We start from the raw sequence: 17033 nt of genomic DNA, 5'->3' as shown, positions 1-17033 counted from the left end.
GGCACGAGAAGTGACGTCAGTAATCCTTTCTCAACAAATGTTTCCCGCGTTATTTCTATGCGAGGATCAGGTATTTGGATATTGTAATTTGCAATTTTGAGGAAAGAAATTTCACTTGCAGTGCTTGTATTTTTTATTCCGTGTTAGATAGAGTGTTTAGGCCGATCGACATTCAAAAAACGACTACATATTTTATATTAAATGAATGAAAATAAATGTTCAGATTTTCAAAGTTATTTATTGATTTGACCAATGTTTGACACCGTACCTTTATTAAATATAAAATATGACAATATTCGGACATCCGTTGCAGGGTTATAAATTTAAATTTATCATTAAATAATAGATTAGAATATCCCATTTTGTTAATCTTCATGTAAAATATCATTGCATAGTTAGAATGCAAACTTTTACATAATGAACCAAAAAGTAAAAAAAAATGGATATAACTGTGTATCTGCAACGGTAATTATGAATCTATTACGAACTTTTTAGTATATTAGTATATCTCATTTATTATGCTTTACAAACAAATGTTAAGTACAAAAGTTACAGACTAAAAGACTAAAAGAAACAATTTAACAGGGCGAGTCAAAATGAAAAATATTAATTTTTGTGAAAAAACAAAGGAAACATCCTGTATGTTATACTTCTCTATACCAAATTTAGTATATAACCTGAACGTGAAAAGTTTACAGTGACGAATTAAGTATAATTCCTGCAGATAATGGCATTCGTTCCATGTTAAAACAAAATGTAATAGAAAAATAATTTATTAAATCTGAACTTACTTTACTTTACTTTGGAAACAGAATTTAAACAGTATTTTACGCTAGGCATAATATTAAAAATGCAGTATTACAATTGCTAATAGTGTCAGAAAAAATACTTAAAAAAATGAATACAAAACTGCAAAACAAAAAAGAACTGTTTAATTAAGTATTATTTTCTTTATTGCTCTTCGGTACACCCTCTAACCCTGTATATTCGAAAATACTTTTATATTTTGTCTTTTAGTCTTATCTATAACATTTAATATCTTGCATATAGTCATCAACCAATAAATTTAGTAATTAAATTGTGTTAAATGGATTTTCATCAAGTAGAAGCCACCTAGCCCAATAAAAGAATATATTTAACGCCAAAAGATATTGATAAAACATTTATTTTTCTAGAATGGATTTAATTTCTAGACTTCATTTCTGTGTTCGATAATCCAGTGATTCGGATTTGTAAAAGAAATTATTGGAAAAAGAAAAAATATTGCTCTGAGGAAGAATAAAATATTTGTTTTTGTATTGTATTTAAATTTATATCGGATTTTGTATGAATGTCTCTGGGAACCAAAAGGCCATGTTATTGAAATCGGAAGTGAAATGAAATGAAGCAAAGAAAAAGATTTGATGGTATCATTGCATTACATCGCATTACATTGCGATTTTTGGTTATATATTCAATATCACGAATAAGCGCAAAAGACTAAAAGAAAACAAGTTTATATGTTATGTCTTGTCTTTTTTGCCCATTTCTGTCATAGACATAGACAATAGAATAGACATCCCTGGAGAGCCACAATTTCCCCGTTTTTTTTAAATTCATATTTTCATTTCGATATTTTAGCGTAACATTTTTGTTCTCTAAAATTCAGAACAGTGGTCCTGGATATAATGTCATTGGGAAAACCAATCAAAACATCGAAAACAATATTAAAGACGATCAAAATATCGGATTTAAGCGACCACGGGAGGAAACCTTCGGAATTGTTCGACCCCTCCGAACCACCAAACTTAACAGTCAGTCAATTAAAAGTTTCCACGTAACCTTTTCGGTTGCGAAGTCAACGACGTAATCCGAAATCGTATTAAAACGCAACTCTGTTGACTCGCGAATTCTATCACTTCGCAATTTCGCTTTTGTTGAACGAGTTATTTCGCTTAACTTCAGAAAGTTTCTGACGAAACGTCGCTCCGGGGGGGTTTTTCCGGGGGATTAGGCAAAGTAGTGGGGAAGGGGGGACCTTTGTTCGTCGCCAGCCCGGAAAGATTAAAAACCGCGACGACGGATTTCACTTTTAAATGAGGATAATGGAAAGACAACTTCACCAAACACAGACTATAATAATAATACCCGACCCACTCACAACTCTCTGACGTACGAAGTCGAACAGCTGTGTTTATAATACAGGATTACTAGTCCTTCCAGCGTCCTCGGGGAATGTCATTTCCGCTTCTATTCGCAAATTAATTCTCAGATGATGGCGCTGCTGACAGTAAACTTACGAACTCATCAGGTGTTTTCTGGCGCAGGCCAAAAAAAATGTTGTGATTTGGTATTATTCGTATTTTTGGAGTTATTGCGACTAAACTAATAGAAAGAAAATGTTCTCATGTTTCTAACGCACAACAACATTTTTGAATTAATTTTTGAGATGTCATATTTATTGTTTTAAAACCTATCCTAAGAAGAAGGTAGCAGCGCTATGCAGGAAAAATACACATAAAAAATAAATACGTAGTACGATCTGTGCAAACAGAGGGACTTACATTTTGGAAATAATTTAGAGTAGACATTACAAAAATGGTGTGACGTGGAAGGGTGAGCAGGCCTTTAAATCTTAAATTTAAATTGTGAACGTCCGTGCGAAAGCTTATTTTTTGAAAAAATAGCGTGGAGACTTCAATCTTATAATTTTATGATAAAGATTACATTTATCGAATCACACAGAACCTTTTATAATGATTAATTTAATACATTTTTAGAACCATATAAGCATTTCAAGTGAGCAATGGATTTTTGAATACGTAACGTGACCATTAAATTTTAGCTTATCGTAGAGCATAAGTCCAAGGTTTTTTGCCTCAGTTTTCAACTAGTTGCAATCGATCAACATCCACGGGCCTACCAAAGAAAATTGCTATAGATTTTTTTGGATTTAGATGGAGAGACACCCTGTTAATGATTTCTAGATCATTATTTATAATTTGACAGCTTTCCAAAATTTTATCTCCCAAAACTGAGTAATAAACTCTCTTTCTCCCTTCATAATAGAGAAAAGACGAGTCTTCAAACACGTCAAAATTCCTGCCTAAGATTTAGTTGTGACTTTCGAAAGTTGTACCCTGAATGTAATTGGTTATGCTTAGACAAAAAAAGTATAACGCATATTTGAAAATATATATATCCCTGAACATTTGTTTTCGAAACTGATTCATGATTCAAAGCTCCATACAAAAAATACTTATTCCTAGGCATCACACTGCACTTCGGTGTATTTTTACCTACAAAGCTGCAACAATTTATAACTCTGTACCCGATCATCTTATAAAGAGTATTATAACCCTTAAATAAAAATAAACTTGCACTCACCTCTGAAATATGTGCAACGCTGTTTCCAAAATTAGGTAGGTAGCTTTGTTACGTTCTTCCAGACTGCACACCACAGAACGTTTTCCCAACTTCACACTGTTTTAATAATTTGTTACGCAAATCAGCACTTGTAGAAGAATCCATCACAATATTCACAATTCAACTTGAGTCTCTATTCCCTTTGCAATTCACCAAACGTACGTTTGATTAATATTAAATATTAATATTAAAATATTAAAAATTTCTTGGAATTTCAACAATATCTAAGTCAAATTTGGATTATAAGTTATGCCATAGGGCTGACATTATTGTGGACGAGATTTACAGCACGGTAGCAGAAAGGTAATGTCAAATTTTGATAAATGTAACGCATGTAAGCGATAATATTTTGTTTCCATTTCTGTATTTTACTTAATCGATTTAATTTTTTTGATTCACATGTTACAAGATTTTTATATTCGAATGAATGTTGGTACTCCTTTTAACACATTTATATAATGCCTGTTTTTCTTCCAGTACTTTCCCAGATGCACTTTTGCCTATTGCCTATTTTTGGCAAGAATTTTGAAGTGAAAGAGTTGCTGTTAGACTGCTTGCTAAAAATTTCATTTTTTGCTAATGAACAGTGGATTTTTACAAGGAAAGTCAACTATAAAAGCGGTGCGTGCGATTGGTTAGGACATACTGGAGAAATTGGAGGATGGTCAGAATGTATCTCTCTCTCTTTTTGATATAGTTTGCTATTGCAAAAGTTATCTACTAACGATTTGTCAGAGTCCTTCATATATTTCTTCGAATCGTATTTTACTGATCGCCGTCAAAGAGTGAGCGTAGATGGTACTGACTCTTATTTTTTACCCCAGCGCCACGGTGTCCTGCAAGGATCGGTTTTGGGCACACTCCTTTTCCTCAGTTATGTAAATGACTTGCTTTTGAATGGAAATACAAAGCAAAATCTTTTAGTTTCCTCAAATGTTAATATTACGAAAGGCACGAGCGTCACTCTGCTCGGTATCACTATTGTGATTGAACTGGTCTGTTGATATTGACTCCCTCTGTAAATCATTGTCACCAGCACTGTTTATGCTGCGAAAGCTTAAGCAGTCTCTTAATGCCCAAGTTTTGAGAAGTGTATATTTCGCTTTATTTTACTGCGAATTCTTTTTGGTTTGGACTGTAGAGAATTCTGTATTCCCAGCATTTTCATTATGATTCTACCATCTACTTTCATATACTATAGCCGAATTCAGATTCATTTTAATCATTCCAGTTTTTCTGTTCGGTCTGGCACTCGTTCTTACGCAACGCGTAAAGCACACACATCAGTTAACAATTCCCCGATACCGTCTTATTAAATCGATCCTTTAAGAGAGTTGTCAAGAATCAACCGAGAATAAACTGTTTTCACAGTACTAATGAGTACCTAAATTTCAAATTTTTAACCTGTGTACAAATTTGTTTCGTGTGTTTTGTACTTTTATTCATATATTGTTTCATTCTCCCTATTTGTTCTTTTTTTTTGACTTGCTACACATACATTTTGTATACTGTGGTTAAATAAATGAACCTAAACCCATTATTTAAAACTCTCGACGATCCCATAATAAAAAAATGTTTTTTTTTTGGTATTCGGTGACATTTAATAAAATGCACTACTTCAAAGCGGAAAGTGTAAGAATATGTCACCTTCTCGCTGTGGCAAACGTTTGTCATATTTTCGTACTCACCTGTACAGACAGCAGCGCCGCCCTTACCATATCTACGAGCGTGAACGACGGCATGTAAATGGTGATGGCGTAAGTCACTCCCAGCAGTGGAATGAGGACCGCGAGTGCTTTCATCGCCTTGCGGTACTGCTGGATTTCCAGCGTGTTGGCGGAGCGCAATTTGGTCACCAGCACCACCATTATCGATATCAAGAACACCACGTTGACGAAGGTCACGATGAGGGTGGGCGCTTGGAAGATGTAGTCTATGTGGTGGGCTGTGAACCAGGTGCACTGCAAAAATCAATTGATAGATCATTCATTAATTCAAATTCAAGTTAGTTTATAAGCCTAGTCATACATCTAAATACAATATTAAAAAGCCAATAAAAAAGACGATAAAATAATAAAAATTAACAATTACAAAAAAGGCTAAACACTGGAGAAATAACAATAGATTTTTTTTATTTTCTTGAAGCACTTAATACTGACATAAAAACGAGATAACTGATGGATACCCAATCTAGGATATAGAATGTCCAGATTAAGTTGTAATGAACTTTTATTTTATTCCATAGGATGGAAAGATATTTCTACACGACTCAAGCGAATGGATGACGTCCATAGCCATCATACATGCCTTCTGAAATGTAAGTTTTGTTAATAGAAATACCAGAATTCACAATCGAATTAGAAAAGTTTCATTCATATTGTCAACACCGTTTGAAATAAAACTATATAAAGAATATAACAATAAAAGGATTTCGTTTTCTAAAAATATTAATAAATAATGTTCGAAAATAATAAATCAGAACAATTTCATAAAAAAACGTAAGATTAAATATAAATTAAAAAAGCAAGATATAAAAAAAAATGCAATTGTTCTAATCGACATTTTATGATTATATCAAACTCATTTATTAAATCCAATAGCAATCAGGTGGACATTTTAGGGAAACACACAAAAAGTCCTATGAATAGACCGTCTTTTAAATTAAGATCTAATAGTTTTGGTATAAAAGCAAAGGAGACAAACAACACATTAATAACTACTGTTTTGTATAATTTCGGAAAGATTTTTGAACAATCAAATACTCGACCAAAAACATAACTTGATATGTAAGCAAAAAATGGTTTTCCCGGAGGGCGGTGCAATACTTTAGACAATAAAGAACACATTTTAGGGCTATTTTATGATCTTGAGAAGTTGGAAAATATACATTTTAACAAAGGCGTTAGATGAACTCCTCTAGACTCACGAGGGGCACACGGTTAGGATCTCGCCTGTCGCTAACGCATTTCAACGCGTATGGTATGGTATGAATGTTCAGAATACTATTATCAATGAATTGTGAAAATTCTTAAAATATAACCGAACGTCAAAAACCAATAAAATGGCTCCAAAAGACTGGAGTTGGAAGTTCCAGTGATCTAGCAGGAAGAAGAAGAAAAAAAGAAGAAAAAAACGAAGACAATACACTAGAAGGATAATTAGGAATCTGACGAATAATTTTTCCATTTTTTTTTATTTATGAATTACATAATTTACATAGCTTTTTAATTTTCAATAGAATAAAATAGTTTTGAATTCCATAGGATCGCAATGGATCGTGGAATAGAGACATTTTTGTAGAGAATCTAAAATTTTTAGCTCTATGGGAACTTTTGAAACCTTCAAGGTCTTATTTGGACTAATTGTCTTCAAATATCAAATTCAAATTCAAATCAAAATCAAAATTAAATACCAATAAATAAGTAGCAATTTAATTTACCACCAAAAATGCAAAAAAAGTCCAGCATTCTATTAAAAACTGATAAAAGTCACGTGTTGATTATATGGTCGGAATTGTAAGTTCGAATTGTTTTCTATCAAAAAATATTAGAAACGCAGTCTCTACAGATGTTTTGAAATTTAATATATTTTGGTCTTATGCAATCTACTATCGCTTACGGGGTAATGTTGTGGGGAAAAATATCTATTATACAAAAAAGCCATGCCCGGCATAAGCAGCCAGACTTTTGTACAGAATATTTTGAAAAATACACTATATTGACTTTTCCCTGTCTTTATAACCATTTTTTGATAATTTTCACAAAAAATCATAACAAAAATATCATTAAAAGATGCGAAACGCATGAATATAACATTAGGAATAAAAACCTGTACCACCTACAGCATTCAATATTACACGTTAGATAGCAAAATCAAACTAAATGAAATAAAACGCCTAAATAAATAGCTACTGAACCGCAAACCTCACAAAAAAATATTTAAAAAAATATTAAAAGGATTAAAAGAATTTTTAATTTAATTGACTTTTTAATATTTGATTGTGTTTGATCTTATACATTTTTAATTTGGTTTTTAATTATTTTATTATTATTTTATATGTTATATTATTTTTGTGTGTAAAATTTTTGTAAGTTGGCATAATGGCATTGTGTATTCTGTATACGTGGTCGTTCCTTACCTTACCTTAATTAAAACAAGTTGAATTTTAAGGTTTGGTTACTTAAAATTCTGTTTTAATTGATTGGTGCCATTCATCATCATTATCATTATATAATAATATATATATATATATATATATATATATATATATATATATATATATATATATAATAATAATATATATATATATATATATATATATATATATATATATATATATATATATATATATATATATATATATATATATATATATATATATATATATATATATTATATATATATATATACATATATATATATATATATATATATATATATATATATATATATATATATATATATATATATATATATATATATATATATATATATATATATATATATATATATATATATATATATATATATATATTATTATTATTATAAGCGCCCTTAATTATAACTCAACTCAAATAATTAAAGTAGAAAAAATGTAATACTTCAAAAATTTTTCAGCAACATTTCTGTCTCTCTCCTGAACTCTGAAACTGTTCAACCCTCGTTCTAGTATCAGTTCGATTCAAAAATATAAGAGTAAGCGATTAATAATTTTTCAAAAAAAAGTTCTTTTAAGCAAAAGGGGTTGAGCTATGAACTTTCGCGAGCATTTTAGTAAACAAACAGCGAATTATTAGCAGACGTTTCGACAAAGTTTACTTTAAGTTTCCATTATGGCGGAGATTGGCCCTCGTTGAACTATTAAAACTTTCCGAAAGTGCTCTCGGGAACCAAAGTGAATTCATTTAAACGAAATCAACAGCGAACGCGGCGTCCAATTAAAAACCCTGCGAAATTTCTCTTGGCTAGAGGTGCGAACTTTTCATACTTTTAACTAAAAAAAACGACTTCTGTTTCAGCGGATTTAACTGAATTTAAGGCGTCACTAAGAAAATCCAGAGAGCATTTAATATTTTAATGGTTTGTTTTTCTCTTTAAAGTAAGAGTACGTTTTGTGTTCTCAGGAATAATAATAATAATATTAAGCGACTTTTGTTCTTTTATTTAACTAGCTTAGAATTAGCTACTCTACTAAACCAGTGCGTGGCACAATAGTGCACAACAATATTAAAAAAAGAAATTGATGATAGCGCCCTATGCTAGCTATGATTTTTTCATGAAAAATACTGAAAAAATATTCAAACAAAAAAAAACGAAAAATCTCTACAGCAAATTCTGCAGCTGAAATAATCCCTTCTTATATTTAACTTTAAACGTATTAGTATTAGTAGCCATACGCAAAGCGCACTCGTTGGTTTTGATTTTTTTGAATTCTACACTTACTTTCATTATATAAACAAAAACCATATACAAAATTACAGCAACTAAATTTGATAAGACAAAAAATTTGACTATTACTGTATACTTCGACCAGAAATATAGTGCTTTCACAGCCGACCCCGTAATTAACTTTTCCCACTGTTTATTACTCCAAAACCGCAGTCCCTTATAGAACACCCTGCCGAGCAGATCCTTGCCCGTAACTATTCCAGGACCGTCCTAGGAATTTATCTAACTACAGTAACAAGCGGGATATAAGTATGGTTTCCGTCTTTTTCACCGAGCAATTCTTGAAACATATGCATAAAGAAATTAGTACAAAGTAACAATTTATTACGTTCTACTTCATTACATTTCTACATAGTATCATTATTAATATACAAAATATTAAATACAATAATAATAAAGTATCAGTCACTTAAAAAATCATACAAAACAAGACAAAGACAAGAAAAGAAGTAGTTCGTCTTCTAAATTGTCATTAGTATCGACTACCATCTCCACTTCGTCTTCAAATTCTGCGTTGGGGACATCCGCTTCATTCCACGGTCATCACATTTTAAAGTGTTAAAAAGCAGGAACCTAGTTTTAAAAAAGATTATTGTTATTTACAAATCGAAGAACTATGTAGAATATACAAAAATACAAGAAGAAGAATGTTGTTAATCGACAGGCACAGAAGACAAAAATGATTTTTTTCAAACTTATTTGAAAGATAAATAGAGTACAGGTACTTACCTTTACCATCTGAACTATCCAGTAAAAACAGCCTCGCAGGGTTAAAACTCGAGAATCTGGTACACAAATATGTACTTATGGAAGAATCACGTGCAAATACCTCCGTAATATATACGAACACATTGCAATTTAAATTAAACTCTTAAGAATGATGTTGAAATAAACGCTTCTACTTATTCTAAAATACCAGCAGCATCAATACTTAATCAAATTTAAAACGGTCAATTTACGTTTCAAATAAAAATTTCTTCAAATATTCGTTACGGTCCATCTCAGGCAAGACCCATGCAATTCAGAATAAATATCTTTTGGAATGGGTTCTACCAAGGTCCCGCAAAGGTCGGCGGTTAAGGTACGGCAAAATACGTAAAACGTTAAAGCAATAAATGCCCTATATCTTATGTATATGCCATTTGAAATATGCTTTTTAAATGTTCTTTAAATTTCAGCTCGATATCTAAACAAATACCCAGGCACTGTGTCATTAAGAATTTTAATCCTATTCATCTTAGTTTCGAGTTAGTTAGAGTTTAACTTGAGATTATGACTTTGGGAGAGTTCATTCAAGATTTTTCGTTCTGTCTCTAAAAACAAAGGCTAAAAATTACGGCCTAAGCAGTTGAAACATGTACCGAATAATACATTTTTGTGGGTCGTATTTCGTGAACACGGAGGGTCTCATTTTTTAATTTCATTTAACGAAATTCGTTCCAATCAGGGCCAGTATTAGCGCAATGCAAATGAGAAGCTTAAAATGAACTAAAATTAGAGCTCTTTTCTCCCCGTGGAGTGTAAACTTTTGCTAAAAGCAACCTCAGGGGAAAAATTGAAGCTAATAAATTCGAATTTGGGAGCCCACGCACTTTGAAATTTTACGTGATATTGATCGGGACCGTATTCGAAATTTCAAGGATTTAAATTAAATTCAGTGGGTACAGGGTGAACCAACGAGAGAGTAATAAGTAGATTTTTTAGACGGATGGATTGTCATTTTTAATTTTTGTTTTGGATGGGTTTTGAAATTCTTCAACTTTTCATTAACAATAATACATACCTAAGCAGAATAGTTATTGCAATAATTTACTTTTTCTCAAAAATACTAGTTTTCGTACTAGGAAAAAAATTACGATAGAGCCATTATTTTTACAGCTAGATTCACAAATATAGCTATTTTTAATATTTTCCGATTTATTTTAACTTTTCCAATATTTACCCTTCTTTACCATTACCCCTGACTAGTATATCATAGAGATACGCGCGGCTTTTCGTACCTAGTAATTATATACACTAACGTAGCTATGCACAATATACCTTTCAAACAACAAATTAACCACTAACAATTCCTAAGTGTACCTCATAGCTGTATCTCAGGCAGGCATTTTGCATATTTTTGTAAGCTATATTGGTCTTTTCGTCTTAAAGCCGGCCAGTATACAAGGTCCGCATATCCCAATAGAGAGCGTATAAGAGAGTACCTCAGTAGATAAGTAGTCTTTATACATGTAAAGTACTTTCAGTTTCCCGTACGACTTCTGCAGTAAATAAAACAAGTGAGAATCAAAAAGCAGCTTACTATCAAGAAACACTCTTAAGTTTTTACATTTGTCGACAAATTCAAGCGGAGCACAATTCAAGGAAAGTTTCAGATCATTATACTGGATAATTTCCTCCTTTTTATTGCCAAAAAGGACAACCTGGGTCTTATAATCATTTAATTTCAGACCATAGGCTTTGGAGATTCTAGAAATAACTTCAAGATTCTCATTTATGCCATTAAAAGACAAAGCTACATCTTTGACCGAGAATGATAAGTATATTTGCATATCATCAGCATACTGATGAGAATAACATTTATTTAGGTGCCTAGAGAAGTCAGAGGTAAAAATAGAGAACATAACAATAAAGGTCACAAAATGCTGTCTTGCGGAACACCCCTTAAAATTGGAAGAAGCTGCTAATCCCAACGTAACCCTCTGTCGGCGACTTCCAAAGTAACTTTTCATAAAAGTAATAGCGGTGTCGGTTAAACCGAAGAACTTTAATTTGAAAGATGAAAGAAGATTAAGAGTTAAGGTATCGAAGGCCTTGCTAAAATCCAACAAAATCAGTGACATTAAGCAGTGCTGCGGTGGTACTGTGCCCGGGCCTAAACCCGGATTGGGATTGGGAGGCAGGCAAAATATTCGAATCAGCAACATGATTATTAAGTTGATCATATAAAATCCTCTCCAATATTTTAGACATTACACTGAGTAAGCTAACAGGGCGTGTTTAGTCTTCTTCGTATATTTTCTTGGACGTTGCTTAACATATAAATCAGTTCTTCGGACCAAGAAGGCTCATTTGCCTCCATTTGATTTTATTCTTCGATAAAACCCTCCTCTCCTACACTTTCATTTCCTGTAAGTCATTTTGAGCAGCTTGAGTACTTTTTGTTCGCGGCGGACCTTTGGTCCCCCACCCCCCCACGCTCAGAATATGCTTGGTACATGTCCCAGCCACCTTAATCTTTGAGCTCTTGCAACGTTTGTTATATATGGTTCTCCATAGAGCTCTTTAAGCTCCAAATTTAGCCCTTCTAAGTCACTGATTCTCTCTCTTTTCCTTCCACAAATATTCTTCTCAACATTTTCATTTCAAATATTTCTAATGCTTCCGTTTCTCTTTTGTTGATCTTCCATACTTCACATCCATACAAGATAATTGGCCTAATCATCGTTTTGCACGCTCTTTTTTGAGACTTCTTGACACGTTCTTTGATCTTAATAAGTCAAGTAATTCCCCATACATTTCACACCGTTTACTACCATTTCTTGAATTTCATGATTTCCCTCACTAGCTACCCCTAAATAATTAAATTTTTCTACTTTTCGAAAATAACATTCCCTTTTCTCTGTTATAACCGTTAGCTGTCTATTGTGCCCACTAAACTATTTCCCCCAGTATCATAAACTTTGATTTTAGTTCATTCATTTTCAAACCTGTTTCCTTTCTATCCGCTTTATCGCATCAACTAGATTTTCCCTTATTCTGGCTAAAACCGCGATATCACTTGCGTAAGCAACAATTTGGGTTCTTTGGTTAAACATGGTACCTCTTTTCCTATGCACTGTTTCCAATAGTATAATAGTATTAAATAATGATGTCGAAAACGGATCGTTTTGTCTAACCCCAATTATTACCAGGAATTATTCTGATGTTTTTCCTTCTATTATTACTTTATAGTCCGTTTCTATTTAAATCATCTTTATTAAATTAACTGATAACATGATACTTCCAATTCCGCCCGATTCATAGAATTTAAGCTATATCATGGGCTTCTTTAAAATCAATAAACAGCAAATATATATAGGGAGCTTTTCTTCTATCCTTGATGGCGATCGCCAAATTTTTTTGTACACAGTATCCATTAATGCTACGTCTCTGTATTTATCACATAAAGTAATGAATTTTGCAGATCATTGATTCTCTCCATCTACAGGGCATTTTTTCTTCCTTCCATCTTCTTTCAATCACGTTATAGATTCTCTTCATTCTCTTCCTTAGCACCAACGGTGATGGTGGAAGGAAGGAAGAATTTTTCATATGTTTAACATGTCACACAACAAAATCGATCCATTTCTGTGAGTAATGATTACTTAAGAATTCACGAACTTCTCGATGGCAATGTGGAGGAGCGCAATCTTGTTAAAACCACATTTGTTGCATCTCAATGTTATCAACTTTTTAAAGAAGTCGAGATAAATTGTTGTGCAAAGAGTTCAAGTATCTTGACCAGTAACTTTAAAGTGTTTTATTTCACACGAGAAGTGGTGGTTTTAGTTTGACGCTCCCGTACCCAGAATGGATTAACTGTTGAATAATAACGCACGTCACCACCATTACTGCCAAAAATTTGAATCGGCCTCTATTGCTAACTAATATTACAGCAATAGTCTTAGACAGAAAGAAGGGTAAATATTGGAGAAGTGTTGTGCTGTCCAGTGCTGGTCATTGGACATTAAGTCAGATTTCAGTTAGCAGACAGCGCCCATAGTTTAGAATATTGGAAATAATATCCCATATGATAACTCATTTTGTTTATAAAAAGCTTATAATTAAAATGGTCTTGAATACGAATTATTTATTATTTTCAAAATGAAGGTCACGAATTTCCCATAAGCTTGCCAAAGTTACACATATTTGCCTTCTCTAAATTTATCGAACTTAAGACAACCTTTTCAACCACCTTAAAGTCAATTAGATGTTGCAGAGCTTCCCTTGGCCTAAAATTTGTTGTGTGTATGTCAACATCATGTTTGATTACCATCCTTTGAAGTCGTCCGGTTAAGATTAAGAACAACGACACTGTCTCAGTAAATATTTAACTACACCGAGGCAAATATAAAGCAGGACGAGTTTCAGATGGCATTACGACGAACTTGTTGCTTTTATTTAAGGCTGCCTACTTTTTCGTTTGCTCAATGCAGCAGTGCATTTATTGCTAATAAATAAATATTGGAGATGTAAAGGAACAAAAGAATTCAAATAAGGAAACAGAGATAAGGGAATTTAATAAGGCTAGGTGAGACGAGTAGTCGACTTAAGGCGGTTTTGCACATGACTTTCTTATTTATGCAAATTTTCGACGCGGATAAAAACAATATAAGGGTCACAGGATACGTGGTTATAATATTGATGTCTAATTTCGAGACACCCTGTATCTTGGTTCACTTGTTAATTTTTCTTTTTTATTTTTGTTTTTCTCAAAATTCAAATGTATATCGGATGGTTATATGAGCAACTATGTTGAATACCCCTCCACCCTTGATAATTGATATTGTGACTACAGCTCTCTTAGGTAAAAAAGACATTATGATTATAATGTCCGACCTTAAAGGTTACGACGGGATCCATTCATATTTAGACAACACTCGTAAACTCTCAACTCGCAAACTCTTGCCTAAATGACGTCTAGAAACGGGAGACAAAAGTTTCTGTCTTAAAAAAAACGCAGACATTGCACCATTATAAACAACCCTCTGTATAAAGGAAAAATCACTGAGACTGTACCGTAGGTTTTATTTGTTTTATTTTTCAAACCATCCGATATCTGCGCCGCATCTCCGCGTAACGTCCTCGCTATCTGCATTCATTAACTGCAGATCCCGGCGGATTCCCGGCTAAACCCGACTGCCACAAAGTCACAAAGCGACGAGCAAACTGTCGTTAACTATTCATATTTTGCAGAATCGAGAGGAGCCGGAAATTAACTCGAAATTCCGGTTGCATTTTCGATTATGCGGCGTGTCTGTTTCGAAGCCGTCCGGGTAGTTACCCCTTTCCTGCAACCCCTTCGAGAAGTTTGTTTCGCTTTTTTTCCCATTTTGTGGAAACGAAAGATAACATTTCGGCCATTTTGAAACAGTCATGTTTCAGGCATATGTAAAAAAGTCGCATAAACCCATCACAATGATTAAAACGTGACCAAAATAGTAAGAGTGACCTAGGTAGTCTGGCCCCACTATGTGAAATATATACATATATAAGAAGAAGAAGAAGAAGAGAGGCTAGGCAACCAAATATGCGAAAGATAATAATAACTCCAAATTATTTGAAATCAAGAAGAGCGAGACTTGGACCCCTGATTTTCATTTAATTTTTACAGACGCCTCAAAAGATAAAGAAGGCCGTGTAGGTTTTGGCGTTTACAACTACAATACGAACCTTAAAATGGGGCAAGGCCTACCAAGTGAACTATCCATTTGCTCTGCCGAGATTTATGCTATTGGTCAAGCTCTTGATTGGATTGAATTAGATGACATAAACAAAGCAGTCATCCTTTCAGACTCCAAAAGTGCCCTCGAAGATATCAATAAAACTGGGATGGATGCACAGTCTAACCACCTAACCTTGCGGGTTAAGAACAAACTAATTACCTTAATAAAAACGCAAAATAAGGACATCCAATTATGCTGGATACCAAGTCATACCAGTTTAAAAGAAAACGATATTGCTAACCAGATCGCCAAAGCTGGAGTTAATTTCATCTCACATTATTCTACTCCGCCCACTAAACCCTGATTTCATAAGCTCGATATCAATAGAAGAGAAATCACAACTATGTGTAGACTGAGATTGCTGTTCCACGGCTCACCTAAATAGAATTAAAGTCAAACCCCACTTAGACTGTGAATGTGGAGAACTAGGAAACTAGGAAAAATCACAACAGTTGTATGAGTCACTCATTAGTGGTAATTTTCCTTCGCCTCTGCATATTAATTCCATTTTATTTCACCGCACTCAGTGGATTTTGCTGCTAGAATTGTTTAATCAAAATCATCTAAAAAAACGATTTTTTTTTAATAAATTTCGACCTCCTGTACCTCGAAATCTCGAATGAGACAAAATAGAAGATACTTACCTCTTCCGGAGAAGAACTTTTCTTCGGGACGACGACGAAAGCCTTAACTAAGGCCCAAAGGACGATGAAAAACATCGGCGCACCTGAAATAAAATATACAACGCGTTCGTTAAAATAACTTCGTTATTTTTAATTATTTCCTTTTGTAAATTAACATCTACGCGTTTGCGAGGCAAATTGATGAAGGTTTGAGCAAACAAATTCAGTGCCATTAGGCGACCACAGCAAACAAAGCGGTAATCGAATGTCTAGTTACTTTTGCGGGAAACGCAAATATTTAAATTGAGCGAGGAAAAGTAATTTTCTGTTTTAAAGGTTTGAGCAAGAACTTTGAAACTACGTCTACTGCGTTACGCTGAAACATTGGCCTGAGACGAGAATGGAAAATAATACAAAAATGTTTAAAATGAAGGCCCAAAAATGTTTCATTCCAGGTCATTCGGTCAAGAAATTTCAAGGCTTTCAAATAATACTCATTGAATTAAATTAATTATGACGAAACATGATGGATTAATTGAATGAAAGAATCGTTAAATGGAGTTATTTAATCGATAGTTGATTAAATAAATTGATTGGTTTAATTATGTAATTGATTAAATTGTCGAACTTCAATGAAATTCATTATTAATTTTTAATCAGCAACAGTAATAAATCATTACATATAATTATAAAATTAATATCAAATAATTACGTAAACCAGAAATAAAATCGCAAGAAAAACAATATTTTTATACTATTTAAAGTTTTAATCAAGTTTCAACAATATTGGAAAGTTTAGAATTCACGTATTTGCTCTAATTAAATATTATCTATTTTTAGTCTACTTTATTAATCGCTTACCCCATCCGATTACCGCATAGACCCTCAATTTGAAGCTCTCCCTCGTGAGAGTTCTGACGACTAAAATGTAAAGGTACAAGCCTGGAACAAGTAATTGCATTTATTAGAATTGGTCATATTCATTTCTTGACGTTACGATTCATTCACTGGGTATCAAAGTTGTATTATAGTAAGTAGTACGTTTTCTCTTAGCAAAATCATAATTGTA

At 33.0% G+C, this 17033-nt stretch overlaps 1 protein-coding gene across 14 annotated transcripts in view; it reads right to left on the bottom strand.

Annotated features, from left to right (window-relative positions):
* The window catches only part of LOC132704166 (diuretic hormone receptor-like), a 325297-nt gene that overhangs the window by 22345 nt on the left and 285919 nt on the right, over positions 1-17033 (bottom strand). For all 14 annotated transcript variants that reach the window (XR_009619241.1, XR_009619240.1, XM_060674010.1 and 11 more), the window contains 3 exons: positions 16826-16906; positions 15986-16068; positions 5094-5366 (listed from right to left, as the gene is read on the bottom strand). Coding sequence is in view for 12 of the 14 variants with exons in the window: in XM_060674010.1 (XP_060529993.1) it covers positions 5094-5366; positions 15986-16068; positions 16826-16906 (437 nt within the window). In the remaining 2 variants the exon portion in view is untranslated. The remainder of the gene's footprint in view (positions 1-5093; positions 5367-15985; positions 16069-16825; positions 16907-17033) is intronic.

Source organism: Cylas formicarius, unplaced genomic scaffold, assembly GCF_029955315.1.
Source record: "Cylas formicarius isolate icCylForm1 unplaced genomic scaffold, icCylForm1.1 PGA_scaffold_6__28_contigs__length_40554024, whole genome shotgun sequence".
NCBI classification, from domain to species: Eukaryota; Metazoa; Arthropoda; class Insecta; order Coleoptera; family Brentidae; genus Cylas; species Cylas formicarius.
The sequence above is the reverse complement of the archived record's forward strand: the minus strand, read 5'-3'. Positions and strand labels throughout refer to the sequence as shown.